Below are 13,470 nucleotides of genomic sequence, written 5' to 3'. Positions count from 1 at the left end.
TTTTACTGCACACACACTATTACTACCATTTGTCTTCCTTCCCCCTCCCCTCCCCTCCCCTCCCCAGCCCACCTACAAATGTGTCCTGGCAAATGTGTCCTCTTTTTTGCTCTTCAAAATACGGCAACCCTATTTTATGGGTGGCAAAGGGACCCCTGACCATTAGGTCCAGTCGCGAACGACTCTGTAAATATTATGCAATTTTCATCACTGCTCCGTAATTTGGGAAATGTGGGGCAAGCAAAAAGGAATACAAAAAGGAAACAAAGCATGTTTTCTTGTGCAGCCCAAATCATGTTTACAAAGAGGTAAGTTCTAGTGCTTTCAGTGGAGTTTGCTCTTAAGTAGTCACCAGACTTCACATTAAGGACAAGAGCTTGTTAGCCTTCATCTCAGGTTTGCCTTAAAAAGTCACATCTAAATGCCATTGTATTTGAACAAATTTCCCCATTTATTTAGGGAAACTTCAAAAAGCAAGAGAAACAGCACTGGACATACTATACGAATCATATTTGGATTTTTAATGCACATCATACAAATTTTAACAAGACTGCATTTTTTTTTTTTTAAAAAAAAGATTAATATTGCTCCTTCTGAAGCCAAACTGTGATTTTTCATTATGGAGCTAATTGAAGTAGTATCAGGCACCAAAAAAAAAACAAAAAAAAAAACTCTTGCAGCTGTTAAGATGCTACAATACTTGCTTGTATCCTAGGGAACATTACCACTGTTCAGACTCATGTACCTGTCTGGCACTATTATTATTCAAGTCACTAGTTTCTGATATACCAATCTGTATATACAGCACTGCACTTTTTATTTATTTACAGAAAAGCATTTTTTCAAAATTAACTCTACAACAGGCTTGACCATATGAAAGGCTTGACAATCCAAGAAGAGAAGCCTGCACAATTCTCATATCTGACAGCTACAACAGTCTAGAGTTTGGGAGCAGTGCTACCGCCCACCCACTTTTTATTCTTTTCTTTCAATAGCACCTGGATACAAAGGTGCAGATGAACTTTGAGAATCAATTCCCTGTCATCTCAACCAAAGGAAACCCGAAGAAATTAGACATACTTGGCCTAGCTCTGGCACTGGGTCTTCACTCAAAGCATTTATGTGAACTTCACAGAAGCCTAGGAGAGCACCTTTAGTGATAAAATAAGACAGCATTCAGTTTGATTTTTGGAAAGCAACTGAATTGCTTATCTTGATTCAGAATCTTGAATGCTAGATGGGAAAATAAAGAACTTCCAGGAAGGGTCCTTGCTAGGTGAACCTGCAAGTACCTGAGCTACCCATTTCATTTTGCGCTGCTAATTTGCAAGAAGAGTCCCTGCCACAATATTCCACGAGAAGGGTAGGAAATCAACCGAGGTTCAGTATTTATGTGTTGTCAATGACTGGAGAAGCTAGAATCTACTAGAAAGTGCAAAACAAATCTTAGGAACAATAATGTTTACTAGTTTCCATATTAAAGACCAGCACTGTTTTTAAGATGCAGACTATCTGCATGAAAAAACACCCACATACAGACATCACCACCACAATGCCATGCTGAGATGCCAAAGCATGGAATACCATAATCTAGCTCTTTTAGTAACCTACCAGAACATGTATGCTTGCAACCTGTCTCACTTTAAAGAATTTCAGTTCTACCTACAAAAACCTTCTACACTGAGCCTCTTTTTCCCAGTTCAAAGTGTCCTCACCAACACAGAATCACCCTCACTTGGGGTCTGCCAGTTTGTTTCTAAACAAGACCCTCAACTTTTCACAGCTCGAGGTTCTGAAACGCCCACGCTACTTCTTCCTCTCCTCCAGGATCAGAAAGCAAAATTACAGGGTGCAGTTTCCAGCGAATGTTGGTCTGCAAGCACATACTGAAACTTATCGGAGAGCAAAAGCAAGTTGCACTGTAAACATGGCTCGGAGAAACTCTTAAATGCGCCACTCATACACAGACGAGGAGGGAGAGAACGTGAGAAATTCGGAATACTGTACACGCACGCGCGCGCGCGCGCTCACACACACCTGCTCAAAGCAACACGGGAACCTCCGATCCGTCTGCACATTTGGACCCTCAACCGTTTCCAAGGAAGTAAAGTAACTCAGCCGACCTCTTTTTCCTGCACATCTCTTCGAAAGGCGGGCGGTGGGGGTGGCGGTGGGTTTTGAAAGGTAGTTCTCCGGAGGGTTACAAGGGGGAGCAAATCATGCAACCGAAAAGCAGCGCTTCCTCTGCCCCCTCCTGCCCCTCTCCCCACGACACGGGTTCCCTTCTGCCTTTATTGACTCGCCAACAAATTGGGGAGGGGCTGCTTCTTAAGCGGCAGCCTCCGGGTTTGCCTTCCATCGCCACCTCACCCCCTCCCCAAGACAACACAGAGTTCTCAGCATCTCCCCGATCCAGTGGGTCCTAGGGCTGGGCAAAGCGGCGAGAGCCCCCCCCCCCACGCCGCCTCCTCCTCCTCTCCGGTTCAAATCTTTCCTCCCGAGCCGCGAGTTGCACTTACCACATGCAGTTCCTCCTGAGAGCTGAGAAGCATCAGGGGCTGCTCCTGCGCGCTCCTCCTAATCTTCCCCCAGCTCCATATGTCGCTCTCCTCGCCCGCGGGTGGTGGGGCTGACGGTGGGCAGGAGGAGGAGGAGGAGGAGGAGAGGAGTGGGGGCGGGGAAGCGAATGCAGCTCGGGAAGGATTTAAGCCTCCGCTTTGCTCGGGCTGCGGCGGCGGTCACGAAGCATTATACAATGGAGGAGGAGGAGGAGGAGAGGCGGGGAGGGACGACGAGAGAGGCGGGGAGGAGAGGCGGCAGGCAGGCGCTGCGAGAACAGCAGCAGCAACCCCGGCCAGGCAGAGCGAGCGAAAGGAGGAGAGACTCCAGCGAGCTCCTTGCCCTTTGGCTCGCTCGGGAAGCCCCGCCTCTGTCCCCAGGCAAGGCGGGCGCGTTCAGCCGCTGCTGGCTCTGCTGCTACTAGCGCTGGCTCCGCTCTCCATCGCGCCCGCCCGCCCGCCCGCGACACCAGGGCCAAGCTGCACATGCGGCCCCCCTGGCGGGGCCAGCAGGCAGGAGGCGGAGCCACCGAGCTCTAGGCAGCTATCGCTTACATGCGCCTTTCGTGGCGGGGGCGAGGCGGGGCGAGATCAGCTAGGCTCATGCCAAATCTGCTCTGGAGAGACCAACCCAGTGAGCGGCGGCGGCGGCGGCGAACGTCTCCGTCATCTCCCCTGAGCCCACCCGGTCTCTCGTCGGAGGGGGGGGGCTTCAGGAGGGGGGCAGCAGGCTCGATTGTCATCGCCGCCGCCAGGCGATCTCAGGGCGGCGCGTCGGTGAGCTGCACTCTGCGTATGCCCAGTGGCACTGCGCCGGCTTTCTTCCTCAGCTCTGAAAGCAGCCACGGAGGCCGAGCCCGGCTGCGAACGAGCCTACCTGCCTCTAGATACACCCGTGAATGCTCGGAATGAATGGAGGGGCGTGCACGGTCTCCTACGGAGTCCGGCCGCTCCAGGCGACACAAGAGCTTTCTCTAAGACGAAGCTAGCCCAAGGCCAGTCGTGGGGAGAGGGGGGTGTGTGTGTGTGAAGCCTGACTCCATCCCACGGGAGATGTAGGGCGAGGGCGAACTTGGAAGCTGAAGCTTCCGCAGGAAAACACAACAGACGCACAAACAGGCGCCCTGCAGCAGCGAGTGTCTTTCAAAAGACAAGCAAAGCAACCAAGCCAGGTGACTTTCGTTTCCGGGGCGAAGAGCGGGGTGGGAGCCAGCCGGCTGGAGAAAGACAAGGAAACCGGCATCCTTCGAGACAGCGGTGTCTACACGCACGTGGCCCGTGACAGCTTCACGTGCACACGTTTAAAGTTGCAAACTTGGTGGCGAGGAAGGGAGCTCGCCCGATTGACAAACGCGCTAACTCACACGCACACACGCACGCACATACAAAGCAGTTCCTAAATTGGGCGCGCGCGCGCATACACACACACACACACCAGCAGCAGCAGCAGCAGCAGCAGCCAGCCTGCTTGCTTGCTTGCTGAGCGGAGAAAAACCACAACTATGCTAAGCACGCGAACTATTCAATAACTTGAAACTGGTCAACAAGTCAAAAGTGGAGCAAGACTGCGAGTGCGCCTGGAAGCTGCGGCAGCAGGAGCTCTGCAGGAGGAACAACAGCTGGGGTCCTCCTGCAAGCCAGGGCAGCGATCAAGGGAAGGCGGGGCGAGGGGGGGGAGCGCCGGCTTGGCTGCTGCTGCTGCTGCTGCTGGCGAAAGGAGGAGAGGGCCTCCCTCTGGGGCATGTGTGCGAATAGACGGAGGAAGGCTTGTTTTCACCGCTCAACCTGGGCTGGACCTTTCCCCCCTCGGCCCCCGCGAGGATCCACTAGGTTCACTATTTCTCCCCAGCCGTAGGTGAGCGAGGTGGTGGACACTCCCGGCCATTGCATAACCCGGCAATGCCTGCAGCCGCGGTGAAACGCAGGCGGGGAGCGGCGCTGGTGACGAGCAGGCAAAGTGGCTTGCTGGCTTCTTTCGCTTTCCAATCCAGCCAGCCAGCCAGCCTGCCCGCTGCCCTGACAAGGAAAGTAGAAGCTTCCCCGGTTGAATTTCGGGCTCGCCTTGGGTAGATCCCGGCGCTTTACAGGCAATTCGAGGCGCTACAGAGCCAAACCGAAAGCCAGTCCAGTTATCCGCGAACCCTAGTACCTACAGTGAGAAATCATTAGAGGCACCCCGTACGTACGGTGGGGTGCGCTGCGTTTTGGCAACATTTCATAGCTCCCCCCCCCCCGTCTAGGCATCCAGGAGATAACGGTTTTATGGGATGGTGTTGAATAAAAGTAAGTCGGGGGGAGGCAGTTTATTTACGCATTTGTGCAGCAGTTTGGCGAGCTGGTTTAAGCACCCTCGCCCTGTATATAGCTGTTCATAATTTATCCCAGCTCCCACCACTCAAAATGCCTATTGGTTATTCCACCCCCCCCCCCAAAAAAAGTACGGTAGTAGGAGTAGGTGGCAGCTGTGTTACGAAATCAGCAGGAAGAAACTGGTGACCAATCTTCCTTCATCTTGGAAGTTTGTTCTTAAAGCTGGGAAACTAAATCCCAAGAGTTTTTCTCTCCCCCCTCCCCCCAATCCCCCACCTCAAAGCCTTTCTTGCAATTCGGTGCACGCAGGGAAGATTTAAAGAGAGGTTTGTAATAGCTAATGTAGTAAGTGACACTTTAAGAGTTATATAAGTTGTTTTTAAATAGGATGATAAAAGGCAATTCGTGCACCTTGAAATGTTGGCTGTAACCCTGAAATCATGCCATCATGCTTTGCCTTCGCACAAGGTATAGCTAAACTGTGGCATTTCCCCCCACAAGGGGCAGCAATGGCCACCTACTCAGATGGCTATACATGGGCAGAGGCAGGATTTTTGGTAGGGGAGGCAGAACCTCAGTTTGCTATGTATTTTTATTGATTGGGGGGGGGCAGCTGCCCCTCCCTGCCCCCACTTGGCTACTCCCATGTGGCTATAAAAGAGGATTGCACAAATTCATGGAGGATTAATAACCATGATGGCTGTTTGCATTTACATTTTGTTTTAGCTTTTTATCGATTTTTGTATGGTAAGTTTGCTTTGAACTGTAAAGGTAAAGGGAACCCTGACCCTTAGGTCCAGTCGTGTCCGACTCTGGGGTTGCGGCGCTCATCTCGCGTTACTGGCCGAAGGAGCCGGTGTACAGCTTCCGGGTCATGTGGCCAGCATGACTAAGCCCCTTCTGGCGAAATCAGAGCAGCGCACGGAAACGCCGCTTACCTTCCCGCCTGGAGCGGTACCTATTTATCTACTTGCACTTTGATGTGCTTTCGAACTGCTAGGTGGGCAGGAGCTGGGACCGAGCAACAGGAATTCACCCCGTCACGGGGATTGGTGTAGTGGTTAAGAGCAGCAGACTCGTAATCTGGGGAACCGGGTTCGTGTCTGCACTCCTCCACATGCAGCTGCTGGGTGACCTTGGGCTAGTCACACTTCTCTGAAGTCTCTCAGCCCCACTCACCTCACAGAGTGTTTGTTGTGGGGGAGGAAGGGAAAGGAGAATGTTAGCCGCTTTGAGACTCCTTCGGGTAGTGAAAAGCGGGATATCAAATCCAAACTCTTCTTCTTCTTCTTCTTCTTCTTCTTCTTCTTCTTCTTCTTCTTCTTCTTCTTCTTCTTCTTCTTCAAACCGCCGACCTTCTGATCAGCAAGCCCTAGGCTCTGTGGTTTAACCCACAGTGCCACCCATGTCCCATGTTATAAAGTAGTTGTGTTCTGTGTTATAAATCAAGCACTGCTAGGAGTTGTTCCTGTTTCCCAGTGTATTCCTTACCAAAAAATTTGGTGTGGCGCAAGGAAATTTTTATTCTTAAAGTGTGGCCCAGAGAGCAAAGTTTGAGAACCACTGGTCCATGATGACTGTAAGCAGATAACCAAGATTTCAGGCAGGAAGGTTGGCAGGAGCAGGGACTGAGCAACGGGAGCTCACCCCAACGCGGGGATTCAAACCGCTGGACCTTCTGATCGGCAAGCCCTAGGCGCTGTGGTTTAACCCACAGCACCACCCGAGTCCCCCTTTGGACTTAGATTTCATTAAACAAAAAAGTGACTTAATATGTCTAATGATTGATAAATAAATAACACCCATTTCTGGGAATCACAGGTTGGGGAGACTGCTGTTGTGCTCAGGTCCTGTTTTGTTTTGTGATTTTTTTTTTTTTTTTGGCGCTTCCCACTGAGACACTTGGTTGGCCACTGTGAGACTAGGATGCTGGGCTGTTTGGTTGCTGGCCCGAACCATCCACGCTCTTCTTACGTTGTGCTGCAGCTGAAATAATTGCATTGGCTGTCAATTAGCTAGCAGACTAAGTTCAAGGTGCTGGTCCTGATGTATGATGCTCTAGTCAGCTTGTGACTAGGATACCTAAAAGACTCTCACCTCTTGTATACCTGAACACATTGCATTCTACATGAGAGGGTTTCCTGCAGATACCATCCCATCAGGAGGTCTGCTCTGAATCCTCCTTTAGCACTCCCTTCTGTTACATAACAGATAAAGACACTTCTCTATTATATTTTTAGTGCCTATTGAAAACCTTCCTTTTCTAACAAGCCTTTTAAGTGGATTCCACACACCCCCCAGCTGTATTTGTATTAGTCCTTCTCAAACTGTTTTGATACATGTTTTCATTGTTGAAGTCTCCTTTGTTTAATGAAGCTTGAGGATGTTTTATAAGAAGCAATTCATAAATTAAATAAATATCCAAATGCACACATGCCGGCCATATTGGAGAAGTGCAAATTAAATAAGATTTCCTCTTGCTGCAATAATCTGTAAAATGATTTTTGATAAATGGTTCAGGAACTGAATAGTTTCGGCAAAGTGATATGAAGGTTAACTAGTAAGCTGGATATAACATGGCAGGAGAAGCTGGCTTATCTACCTGCTTTTATGAAAACAGCTTTTCCTCTTGATTTTTTTAAAATCTTCAGTTTATTTTTCAACTTATAGTGATACAATCAAACATTGAAAGCTCATGAATTTGAGTAATTTATTATCAGTGTTGAGAATAAAGATTTGGTGGTGGTTGTTGAATTCAGGCTTTATTGGGAGCAGAATTAGGACATTCTGGAGGGAGGCAGCAGATATGAGCAGCCCTGGCTGAATTTAAGCAAACATAAAATGAGCTATATGTTCCACATATTATATATGTACTCTCTCACACACATATGCAGACAAGTAAGTCTGCATCACCAAATTTAGAAGTAAAACGACTGCCAGAAACCATCAGGAGAATGTCAGATGTAGCCTAAACTCCCACTCCCATTCTGTTGCATTACAAGCAAGTGCAAGGCCAGTTTCAATGAACTAATTAACACAACAAACATTCTTTACACTTCCATACCCACCCTGTCTCTATTCCATTTCAAAATACTTGCAAAAAAAATGAATGAAATGCAGGCAATTTCCCATTTACACGGAGGTTGTGTTCTGAGGCACCATGTACACCAGTGGGACATGCTTAAGCCTGCCCTGTTCTGGCCCCACTCCCTTGTGCCCCAAACAGTGCATGTGTCAGCAGTCACACGCATGCCGAACGCATGCAAATGGGGAGTTGCCTATACAGTGGAACCTCTGGATACACACATCTCTGGTTGCGTATCCTTCAGGATACAAACGCGGCAAACCCGGAAGTATTTTTCTGGGTTTCGTTGCACGCACACACGCGGAAGCACTCTATGCGCATGCACAGAAGAGCTCTACCGCGCCGCGCAGAAGTGGCACCTCCAGTTGCGAATTCCTCAGGATCCGAATGGAGCTCCGGAACGGATCCCGTGCGCAACAGAGGTACCACTGTATATCAAATTCTTCTAGGAGTTACCGAGTTGTCAAAACAGCTTACCTAGTCTCATTCAAACTGCCTCTCTCCAAGAAGAGCCATCCTCCATTGATGCAGCCATGAGCTTCTAGAAATTGTTATTATTTCATCTATGAATGCCTCCACGTAAAACATCCCAAAGTGATTTAACAATAAAACATATATAAATGCAATATAAAGACAGTGGTTGCCAACAGTTCAGATCAGAGTTCACACCTAAGTGCCAGGGGAGAAACAACCATGCATGTATTTCTGGGGTTTGCCAGGGTATGGCTGCTTGTGCTAGAGCGGTGTTGCACTGTGGTAAATAACCAGGGCCTCAAGTGTTCTTTTTTATAAATAATAATAATAATAATGTGGTTTTATTTATTTTATTTTGTACTAGAAGTAAAGTATTTAGCATTAACTCCGGAAGTGTTCCAGAGTTGGTTGCCAGATGTGAAATATATTTGCATTATTTTCAGCTCTCCTACCACATTAGAGGAGGGAGGTGGGCAGAGAGATGGATGAATGAATGAATGCAGGCAGGTCCTGGCAAGGCAGAAGGAAAATGCTGGAGTGGAGCTTCAGCCCAGCACATAATAGCTGAATTCACATGTTCGATGTGCGTAACATGCGGCATGACTGTATTCTGCTTCAGACACCAGCAGCGAAAAGCACACTAGAGCCAGAGGAAGTAGTATGTCAGGGACTGACATGACTCTGGTGAGTCTGCACTGGGGGGAGAGGAGCTGGAGTCTGACTCGGGAGAGGGGGGCAATGGTCTGTGGGCACTTGTACCAGCCAGCAGGCAAGAACTGGAGGCAGGGGGAGCTTCAGGGCTGGAGGAAGAGGCCGGAATCAGGAGAGAATTGAAGCAGGAAGAAATTGCTTCCACAGAGGCAGAGTCTCTAAGTGTGCATAGCCTGTTAGGGGAAGGTACTGGTGGAGGCCGACTTGTTCCTGGTTGCTGTAACTGCTCCATAGAGCAGAGACCTGGGAATAGCTGCCTAGGTACTAGATTGGTGTGTGGAGGTCTCCAGAGACGTAGAAGTGACTGTAAGTGTTATATTTGACAATAAAGAGTTAACTCTCTGCCTGGTGCATTCCTTTGACATGGTAATGCATAAACAGCCCCAGGCTTGCAGGCTGCCTCTTCCTTCTCTAGGTGTTTGGATGTGGAAGGATGAGACAGAGATCTTTCTCTACTGTACTAACCAAAGTTTCCCATTAGAACAAACCACAGTTCCCTGTGTTGGGGCACATACTAGGATTGAACTGTGGTTTGACACGCTAATGTGTTAAGTAACCGAAATTCCCCAAGAGCCGATTATAATAGGGAACTATGGTTAGTTCAAAAGTGAAAGCTTTTTTTATCCTCTCTTCGCATGTATTAAGGGAGGAAATGTGAGCACAAGTTCTACCTCAAAACCATGGTTTCCTGTTACATGCAAAACAGGCCAATCTGTATCATATCCCTTAAAACTGTTTCTTTGTTGTTGGGATAGCCCTCAATATTCCCTCCCAGATAGCACATTTAATTGCTATTCAGGTTGCTACATGGAATGTGCTTACACAAATGTTCCAGGTAAAACTTGGTATTTTTAGTGCTGTTAATTAATCTTGAGCCATATTACTTCCCCTCCCCTATGCTGGCACCATTTTATGAAAATGCTTAGTTGGTTAAAAATATAGATCTTTGTGGATGTTTTGCCGCCTTGCTGTACAATTCCACACCTGGGAATGCTCATCCTGCCATGCTCAAGCACACAGTTTCTTTAGAAAAGGGATTTGCAGGAATGCAAGGCAACAGCTAAGCACATTTTTGGCGTGGTTGTTGTGCAAAAAAGACCCTGTGGACGCAACCCACTGACGTTTTCTAGCACAGGCCCCACCGAACTGTAGCACTGATAGCTATATAATTTGGAAGTATTTGCTGCGCAATGGTTGCAATCCAAATGAAGTTGGCTGAGCAGACATCCTCCAGTGCACAGTTAAGTACGGTAAGCAGCTCTTTGCCTGAATTACACTCCAAAAGCTCACTTGCTTGTTTATCATGTGTTTAATAAAGGCCTTCATAGATCTAATGCCACAGACAGAACTTTCCAACCACCCCATGTCACCTGGAAAACACACAAAACTTTTCAACATATTCATTTAGTCCAGTTCTGAGGCATGACTTGACATGCCAGCCCAATGGATTTAAAACGGGGTTCCAAAATCATAATGGAACCATGATTGCCTAAGTGTGAGCTACAGTGACAGTGTGGTGTAGTGGTTAGGGTGCTGGAATAAGACCTGGAAGCCCAGGGCTGAAATCCCCACACAGATAAGAAGCTCACTGGGTGACCTTGAACCAGTCACTCTCTCTTAGTCTAATTCACCTCACAGGGTTTTTGTAAAGATAAAACACAGAGGAACCTTGAGCTCCTTGGAGGAAATAATAATTTGTTGTTGTTATATCTCTATCATACAACAACAACATCATCAACAACAAATAATTATTACAGTTGTTGCAAGCCATGGGGCATGCAATGCAACTAGTCTCATAGTTTTGGTAAGTGTGCATGCTCTTTCAGACACCCTGGTCAACAGTTGGAAAGCGCTCTCTGAGAGCCAGTGTGGTGTAGTGGTTAAGAGTGGTAGGCTCGTAATCTGGGGAACCGGGTTCGCGTCTCCACTCCTCCACATGCAGCTGCTGGGTGACCTTGGGCTAGTCACACTTCTTTGAAGTCTCTCAGCCCCACTCACCTCACAGAGTGTTTGTTGTGGGGGAGGAAGGGAAAGGAGAATGTTAGCTGCTTTGAGACTCCTTCGGGTAGTGAAAAGCGGGATATCAAATCCAAACTCTTCTTTGCTGGCAACCACTGCAGGGGAAAAAAAACCCTTGTAGCGATCTTACAGATCCCTCTCTGCAATGATCCACCTCTCCAGCACCAGCAGAGCTTAGATAACACAGAGGAGACCTGCAATATCTTTTGGCAAGACAAAACGTACAGTAGGCTGCCACCACTCCCAGTCCGTGAAACCTAATAGAAGTTTCGGGAAACACACTTCTACCAATATCCAGGTTACACGCCTTGGCCCACTTTACCGTGAAACCAACAAACACAACACAATATCTGGTAGGGTCCGAGATGGTTAGGCTCTGGACTCAGCTTCCCTTATTCAAAGGCAAGTAAGACAAAACAAGAAATACGTTTCAGAATTTATTATAAAGCAAAATACTAAAAAAAAACAAAGGTTACACGTTTCTTGAAAGAGAGTACAATCATAAAAACAATAACATTGTAAAATATGTAAAAAAAAGGGTGTGTATCTCAAGAAGTGTGCATGCACACGAAAGCTCATACCAAGAACAAACTTAGTTGGTCTCTTAAGGTGCTACTGGAAGGAATTTTTTTTATTTTGTTTTGATTGTAAAATATGACCAGCTAGTATACTCACAAAATAGAAATTCAGACTAAAATCAAAAGAACTTTCTCTCTGGTCTCTGCCCTCGGAGTAGCAGCCATGTTGCAAACTGCCCACAGGACTGCTAATGGCCCACCAATGGTCTGACAATTAGCATCTCAAAACAGCAGAATAGATATACTAATTACCCCCACACTTTTTGGCCTACTGAAAGAGTTGTTCAATTTCCTTGAACCAATGGGTAGAGAGAAAGAGTTGTTCAATTTCCTTGAACCAATGGGTAGAGAGACCTAAGTCGTACTTCAAAAATGTCAAACAATTGCCGCAGCTGTGAGAATGTTGATTTAAAGACATCCTGGGATCCAAGTCACTCCCTAACTTCCCAGGTCTTGATGTAACAGACATCCTGAATCACAAATTGATTACAGTTGCTTGATCTTTACAACCCAGGACCCCCTTCACCCCAGCTGTATCAGATTTGACACTTAACACTATAAATCCTAGATAACATCTCTGTCCTTCGACCAGAGACAATTATGGGAGGAAAAGCCAAAAAGTTTATCTCGAAGGAGAAGCAGGCAGACATTCTTAAAATACCAGATTTCTGCTTCTCCCATCAGGCTATGCAGGCCAAGAACCAAAGTTTAATATTAACTGAGAAACCTTCTGGCACTGCACCCCTCTTTCTGCCACTTGGAGACTGAAAATGCTGTAGTATTTGTAACATAAGAAACCATGGTGCCAGCTGAAAAGGGACTGCCTCCACAATAACAGAATACAGGCATTGAACTGTTAGGGAAGCCCACAATTTTGCTTTTATAGGGTGTTAGAGAGTTTGTTGGTGTTGAAGTGAGCTTAAAACACACTTAAAACACACCCAACTTGCCTTTATTTATTTGTTTTTGATAGGTGCATCTGAGCACGGGTGGTGTTATCAGACAAAAAGTGGTGTGCCCAATGCAAAACATTTTCTCTCCCTGTTAAATTACAAAGTCAAGCTTTTCCTTTCTCAATGAAGCTACAGCAAGGATACATCTGTTTGAAAGGAGCCTTTAGAAGTTGTAATCACGCTGTTCCTCTCTCCACCCCCACCCCAACTAGCAGTTGCCGAGTAGCTAAGGTGGTTCTAAATAAAGAACTGGAGTCAACAACAGGAAATAACTCCCACAGAAAAAAAGAGAGGCACACACACAGAGAGAGTGAGAGAGAGCGCAGAATACAAACTCTCACAAACCCTTGCACACAGCTGGTAATGACCTTTTTGTTCTACACATGCTGCACCTAAAACCATTGCTTTGCAGAGCGTGCCTGTTCATCAAAACAAGTAAACCTGTCACTGGCAGCAAGTTCTCTCATGCTCCGCCCACCCAACCCTGCCCACTTGGCCTGCCACAGTGTGGCCTCTTCCACCATGAAAATGCTCTCTGAAAATAAGACAAGCTTCTTTTTAAACATGCGCTTTCCTGTCCAACGTGTTCTCGAAAGGAGAAGTAGGGGTGGAGGTGGGGTGAGGCAGTGGCGTAGCGTTGGTTGCTGGTGCCCGGGGTGGGTGCGCACGTGTTGGGGGTGGCAGCCCTCGCGGCCGATGGAGTGACCCCCAACCCCGCCGGAGCAAAGTGGGGACACACTGAACTGCCTGCCTGCCTGCCTGCACAGGGGGAAGCCTGGCTG

At 47.6% G+C, this 13,470-nt stretch overlaps 1 protein-coding gene across 4 annotated transcripts in view; it reads right to left on the bottom strand.

Annotated features, from left to right (window-relative positions):
• The window catches only part of SERTAD2 (SERTA domain containing 2), a 123,857-nt gene that overhangs the window by 32,363 nt on the left and 78,024 nt on the right, over nt 1-13,470 (bottom strand). The window contains exons 1-2 of one of the 4 annotated variants that reach the window (XM_033142731.1): nt 2,520-2,771; nt 2,038-2,142 (exon numbers count right to left, since the gene is read on the bottom strand). The exons of 1 other annotated variant lie outside the window; for it this stretch is intronic. In XM_033142731.1, coding sequence (XP_032998622.1) covers nt 2,038-2,078 — 41 coding nt within the window. In that variant the 5' untranslated portion in view covers nt 2,079-2,142; nt 2,520-2,771. Of the gene's footprint in view, nt 1-2,037; nt 2,143-2,519; nt 2,772-13,470 lie in introns of those variants that run through there. 2 more of the 4 variants (XM_033142734.1, XM_033142732.1) reach the window with 2 other exon arrangements.

This window comes from Lacerta agilis, chromosome 3 (genome assembly GCF_009819535.1).
Source record: "Lacerta agilis isolate rLacAgi1 chromosome 3, rLacAgi1.pri, whole genome shotgun sequence".
NCBI classification, from domain to species: Eukaryota; Metazoa; Chordata; class Lepidosauria; order Squamata; family Lacertidae; genus Lacerta; species Lacerta agilis.
Note: the sequence above shows the minus strand (reverse complement) of the source record. Positions and strands in the feature narration are given on the sequence as shown.